Source organism: Poecilia formosa, unplaced genomic scaffold, assembly GCF_000485575.1.
Source record: "Poecilia formosa unplaced genomic scaffold, Poecilia_formosa-5.1.2 Scaffold226, whole genome shotgun sequence".
Taxonomy (NCBI): Eukaryota; Metazoa; Chordata; class Actinopteri; order Cyprinodontiformes; family Poeciliidae; genus Poecilia; species Poecilia formosa.
This window is the reverse complement of record NW_006800165.1, coordinates 272822-279441: the sequence shown is the minus strand read 5'-3', so window position 1 is coordinate 279441 and position 6620 is coordinate 272822. Positions and strand designations below refer to the sequence as shown.

Here is a 6620-nt window from a genome sequence, read left to right as displayed (position 1 = left end):
ACACACACACACACACACACACACAGAGTCGTGTTTTCATGTCTTGTGGGGACTTTACATCAGGGGTCCCCAAGTCCAGTCCTCAAGGGCTACAGCTTGAGGACTGTAGCCCATCCTGCAACTTTTGGATGCATCTCTGCCCAAACACACCTGGATCAAATAAAGTTCTCGTTACCAGCCCATTTCAGAGCTGAATGAATGCTGGTGAGGTAACCTTAACCTTATATAAAACTTAATTCACATCGCACCTCTAAACATAGTAGAGCTCCAGTAAAACTGCAAGAAATGAGCTCCTCACCTTCCACAAATGACTTCCTTTTGTTGGTAAAACTGGTGAAAGTGGTCCTCTGTATATATTACATACGTATTATACACTACTACTGAGGAAAAGCCCTAACCACAGCATGCTGCTGCCACCACCATGTGTTCAGGATGATGTTTTGTTTTAGTTTTTCACCCAACGTTCCAAGTTGTGTCCAAACTGCAGTTCTAACAAGTTACAGCTATTAAAGCCTGATGTTAAATTACTTAGAAAAACGTGTCAGAGGATGATTATTGGTGATTTATACTTAGTCACCAACTTTGGCGAGGGAAGAAAAAAAGAAAAGCAAGAGAGATCATATTTCACTGACATTGGTCCATTTTCCGTCTGCTCACAAAGGGTCTGTAGGCGTGATAAGATTGCCAAGGATACAGTCACCCTGCAGATTACAAAGAACTGAATTCCTTCAGAGCCATTGAAAAGTTCATCATCTAGATTTCTCTAACAGCTTGTGTTTTTTGTTTTGTTTTTTTTCCTGAGAATCTCTGTGACGAGGCTGGCTGTCTTGCAGACACTACTGCAGCTGTTTACGGCTGAATGAATCTTTAAGACATGATCATCTAGCTAGCTGATGCTGATTAGCTCCACCATCTACCAACTGTAACGCCACTGAACTCACTCAGGTTTTTGTCCCTCTCCATTGGCGTAGATGAGGTGCTGCTGTTGTTGATGAGCTTTCGTTGATTTCCTCCATGATTTACTTCACCTTGTAAACCGGGCTGCGTCAGACGTGAGCGACGATTAGCGCTACGAGCCGCTCGCAGCGCTGGATCTGATTTGTCGCCCTGCGATCAAATCAGTCCTCATTTAGATGGTGTCAGACACACAGATGCACCTCGTACGTCTTCCCCCCCAGGCGCTCTCTACCGTCTCTTAAACATTTCATAAATAAGGATCAGCTTTTCTATTCTGTTTTATGATCATCTTAAAGGGTTTATTAATGCTTCCCAAACTCCTGCCATGAGCAGTGTTTGTCTGAAATGAATGTTTATCCATTTTTAAAGAACAAATTGATGCTAACTCCTGACATATGTTGTCTTTTTGCTTTTTTTTTTTGTTTGTTTGTTTTGTTTTGTTCCTCTCAGGGATCCATAGTGGAGTATGACGTTTGCCCCAAAGACAACCCCTCATATGTGTGCAATAAGAAAACCAGCTGCAAGAGCTGCTCTGTGGACCAGAACTGCCAGTGGGACAATCGCAACCAGGAGTGTATCTCACTGCCAGGTAGTTCTGACGTTCACTTAATTTGAAATATTGGCGTCATAGCATGAAAGTGAATAGAATAGTCTTAGTAAAAAGAACGTCTTTATGGTTAAATGAATCAGGGTTTAGCAAAAATTGTGTTGGAACTGCTGAACAAGCTCACATTGTCTATTTGTTTTGTTTTCTAAAAACTGAACCATTATTTTTCCTAACAGCTCTACTTTGGTCCTATTTGTCCAAAGGTCATTGATCCAGAAGTCTTCTGAGTCCTCCAGAAGAAAGTGTCTTTTCTCTGTTTAGAAATTGAAGCTTTACTACTGACGGCCTTTTCCACCAAGCCACACCGGATTTGTTCAGTTGCTGTTTTCTAATTTCTCTGACTGTGTTTACATTACAAATCTGTGCAAATCTTTGTTTAGCTTCTGTTGAAGTAAAAATGAAAAAAAATAATAATAATAATTTCACAACTGCAGAGTATCCATTAAGTAAGAAGCTAAGTCAAAATCAAACGTGACTAAACTTGTTCACACGATAAAACGGTTATATGTTTACAGTCATAGTGCTAGCGCTCATCTATCCGCCTACTTGGGAGTGGCTACATGTGTGAAGTTTTGGAGAAATTGTAGTCAATCATTTTACAGAAGAGCTATGGATTCATTTTACAGAAGAGCTATGGATTCGACACGTTTGAATTACAAACAAGTTTTTTTAAACTGATTTTTCACATTGACTGAAAAAACCAAAACAAACCATCGTCCTGCTACTTCCTGTCATCTTCTTTGTGGTTTCCATCAGTAGTAGCTTCTGACTGTTGATCACGTGACTCGTGATGCAATAAAATTGCTTCTGTTGCAGTTTTGCAAAATACATCTATTTCTGATAAACCACCTCATCCTCAAACATTTTTATTGAAAAAAAAAACAATTTCCCCAAAACTGCCACATTTCCATGAATCAAATTTGATTTTGTACTTTCAATTTTATGGTTAATGGAATCACACTTATTGTCAGGAACTTGTTTTTTTTTTTTTTACAATTTCTCCAAGCATTGTTCAGCCTGAAACGTTTTCTCCCTGTAGGACGACGGTCTTCACATTACTTAGAAATTAATTTATTGACAACAAAAACTCCTAGAATCCATTTTTATTTTTTCTTACTGTTATAAACGTATTTCAGCTTGATTTCACGCTGCGTTTTTCTCAATCCAGCGTCTTTTCTCTCTGCTCCAGAGAATGTGTGCGGCGAGACCTGGCACCTGGTGGGTAACTCCTGCCTGAAGTTCAACACAACCAGCGAGTCGTACGACAACGCCAAGCTGGCCTGCAGGAACCACAACGCCGTCCTGGCCTCCCTCACCACACAGAAGAAGGTGGACTTTGTCCTGAAGGAGCTGCAGATCATGAACGTCATGGTAAGGCTCGCGATGATCCTCGGATTAGCAAAAACAGAATGGTCCCCTTCCCTACTGGGGAAGTGGGAGGCAAGATCCTGATGCCACACACGCAGCGAGAGAGGAGCCGATTCCAGCAGAACGGCGGCGGTGTTTGATCGGCTCCAACAAGAGGGAGACATGACAAGGGTTTTCTCGTCTAATCGTTCCATTCATACTTGACTAGTGAGGCGCTTCCCAAAACTTGCCTTCAAGTATCTTTGTTTTTTTTTCTCCCTGGGCTCTGTTGTGATTTTTTTTGTCAAGTTGTTGGACCAATAAGCATGAAATAAGTTTCAAATGAACAGATCTTTCCCTCCAGAGCTCAGACACGTTTCATTTGCTCGATCTATTAGAGTGGAAACCCAGAAATCTATCCCAGCAACCCACTAATCACTTACAGGCTGCGTTGGCTTCTTTGTCAGTGGGGAAAAATGCTTTTTTTTTCATTGTTTAGCTTATAAACTACTCTGCTTTTTTTTTTTTTTATTTAAACCTGCTTGAACTTTTTTCATATTTGTTTGCTACAGAAAGAAAGCTTTTATTTATTTTATCAGGGTTTTCTGATGAATCAACACCAGATAATTCCTAAAAGTGAAGTTGTAGAAACTGGGGAAAAAAAATGTCTTTCAAACACTTTTCTAAATTGTAATCTGAAAAAGTGTGAAGTCCATTGGTTTTTCTTTTTTGTAAAATCTCTCAAACTGTCAGATTGGATTCAGTTAAACACATATAAACTCACATTTACTCATCAAATGTCTGAAGACTGAAGTTGCGCTGGGCTTTGTTAGTGGGTATCAGAATAAAGGAGGCTGAATATAAAACTACGCCACACCTTTTTTTTTTTTTGGGATGAAAAAAGTCTCATAAAATTTCAGTCACTTGCATTTCTATTTGTTGTCATGACACAACAAAATGTGAACATTTGAACATTTGAGGGGAATCAAGTAATTACAATACCAGTCTCTGAACTGGGAGTTTATTTCTGAGTTAGTTAAACCTTTTTGAGAGGATAGTAAAGGATTTATAAGAAACGAGAAAAGAGCACAAAGCCCATGCAGTGTGCATTTTTGGTTGTTACCATTATTATTATTTTTTAGCTCCAAGCGTGCACAAAGGCGGTTAAGATGTCCTCTTATGTGATGTTGACGTCGGCTTTTCCAAGGATTTTTCTGCCAGCATCAATCAATCCGAACTCTGGAATTACATGTCAGCCCTACTGTAATTTGTCTCTCCCAGAAAGCCTGCGCTCTTTCTTTGACATGGCAGCATATCTGCAGACTAGACATGGGTTTAAGTTGGAGAGCCCTTCAAGTCAGGTGAAATAAACCTGCCTTATTCCAGATAAATGACTGCTCTGTCGTTTTTCCTCTCCCCTCCCCTTCTTCAGTCAGGGTGCAGCTGTTTTCTGAAACAAAAAGACGATACTTGTCAAATAGTATTTTTTTGTTGTTGTTTGTTTGTTTTCCCCCAATCTTCACGTTAATCTAATTGGTGGGAAGGTGCCACCATTATAACAGCTGTAGTTTTTTTGTTTATGGAATCAAATGAACAGAACATGCCCAAACTGGACGTATAATCGAATCTTTCCACTTGATTCATCAGTACAAGACAACAATGACTCCCTGGGTGGGGCTGAGGAAAATCAATGTGTCCTACTGGTGCTGGGAGGACATGTCGCCCTTCACCAACACCACCCTGCAGTGGCTGCCTGGCGAGCCGAGCGACGCCGGGTTCTGCGGCTACCTGGCCGAACCGGCCTCCAGCGGGCTGAAAGCGCAGTCCTGCATCAACCCAGTGAACGGCAGCCTGTGTGAGCGACCCGGTAAGCTGTCGACGTTAACGCAAAGCCAAGGCGGACTGTCCGACCATTAAATGTGTTTCTATATATTAAGAGTGCACTGATTTCAGCTTTCTGTCTGACCACTGATCTTTAACAAGCCTGATCTACTGATTCCGATTTTGGCCAATGTCCTTTTTTTTTTTTTCCCCTCCCGAAATGGACAGTAGCTGATTTTCGGACTTTTGCAATGGTAGATAAGATCACAGTTACATAGTTTTTGCTGAATAATAAATTGTCTTGGAAGTTATTGCGATAAACAATAATAGCATTGTTTTAAGACGGTTTTGAATTAATACGATGGTAATGGTGGAATAATGCAGGAACACATTCTCAAAGATCAATAAGCTGTAAATTCTAATGAGCATTTAACATTGAAACTGGAAGACATTTTAAGACACCAGAAAAATACTTTAGTTTTAAAATTGCTTGTTTTAATTTATCTTGCGATGAATTAGTTGGTTGCTTATTGCAACATCTATATATTTATTTCTTTATATTTACAGTGCAAGAACTTTTGCCTTTGTCAAAAAATACAGCCAAGAATTTTCTAACGTATGGCATAGAAATGGAGTAATAACAATACTTTCCACAAGTAAGATACATAAAATCCTACTAAGATAAATTAATATTGTATTAAGGGTGAAAAAACAAATCCTCATTCAGTCTCCTGCTCCTCTTTTCCAGAGGCGAATCGGCTCTTAACCCGTCTCTTCATGCTTTCTCCTCTTAGCGAACCACAGCGCCAAGCAGTGCAAGACTCCCTGTGCCATGAGGACCACCTGCAGCGAGTGCACCAGCGGCACCTCGGAGTGCATGTGGTGCAGCAACATGAAGCAGTGCGTGGACTCCAATGCCTACGTGGCGTCCTTCCCGTTCGGCCAGTGCATGGAGTGGTACACCCTGAGCAACTGTCCACGTAAGACGACTCTTTCCTCTGGCTTCAACACTAACGACATAGAAATTCTTAGCCACGCTGCAAAGTAGAAAATGTTCAGTCCCAAAATAATTTCCCCATAATCACATTGTGGTATAGAACACAACAATGTGATTTATGCTGGTAATCCCCATCTAATCTCCTCTGCTGCTCCGAACATTACTCGTTCAGAATCAGGAGAAAACAGGAGCTGGATCTCACTGACGATTTTTTTTTTTTTTGGCACTTTTTGATGGATCGTCCTGTTTGTTTTTGGTTCATTTGTTAACATACTGAGGTGAGAATAAGAACTGAACCCAAGTGTTGCTGTGTTTCTAAAACACCTGAGTTGCATCGTGCTGTATGAAAGACGAAGCTCAGGTTTTGGTGTCAGAAAGGGGGCGATTGGAAAACCCTGAAAGATTTCACAGCTCAAAGTGGGGAGCAGGGTAAATTTCTTCAGACTACTGGCTTTCCCCCAGAAAACCTTCTAGACCCGGTGGTAGGGGGCGCTAAGGCTTATTAAAATGTTACGTTACAAAAATTCAGACGTTCACAAGCAGATGTGTGAGGCCGATATCAGGTGGAGACTGGTACGCACTGCCCAGTTCAATGTGTCAACTATAAACCTACTTAATCCATCTTTACTGTCACTGGTGTACAAAAACCCTTTTTGAAATAAACCATTGACTCTTACTCTGGCGGGGGAACAAGGCTTATAATACACTGGGGGAATTCCTGAACTGATATCTGCTACAAAAAAACGTCTTATTTCAGCTAAAAGGGCTAAAACTAGCTATTAGCAAGCAGCGTGACCTCACTTGTCCTAAGATAGGAATTGGATTTTTATTTTGCTTAATGGGTAAAATATCGCACATTTGTTGTGCAAGTGGAAAGAGGTAAAACTTGAG

General features: G+C 40.7%; 1 protein-coding gene across 1 annotated transcript in view; it reads left to right on the top strand.

The window, feature by feature from the left end:
* Positions 1-6620, top strand: part of atrn (attractin) — a 142750-nt gene that overhangs the window by 35601 nt on the left and 100529 nt on the right. Inside the window, exons 8-11 of the mRNA XM_016679927.1 lie at positions 1408-1546; positions 2754-2935; positions 4559-4778; positions 5527-5776. Of these exons, the coding sequence (XP_016535413.1) occupies positions 1408-1546; positions 2754-2935; positions 4559-4778; positions 5527-5776 (791 nt within the window). The remainder of the gene's footprint in view (positions 1-1407; positions 1547-2753; positions 2936-4558; positions 4779-5526; positions 5777-6620) is intronic.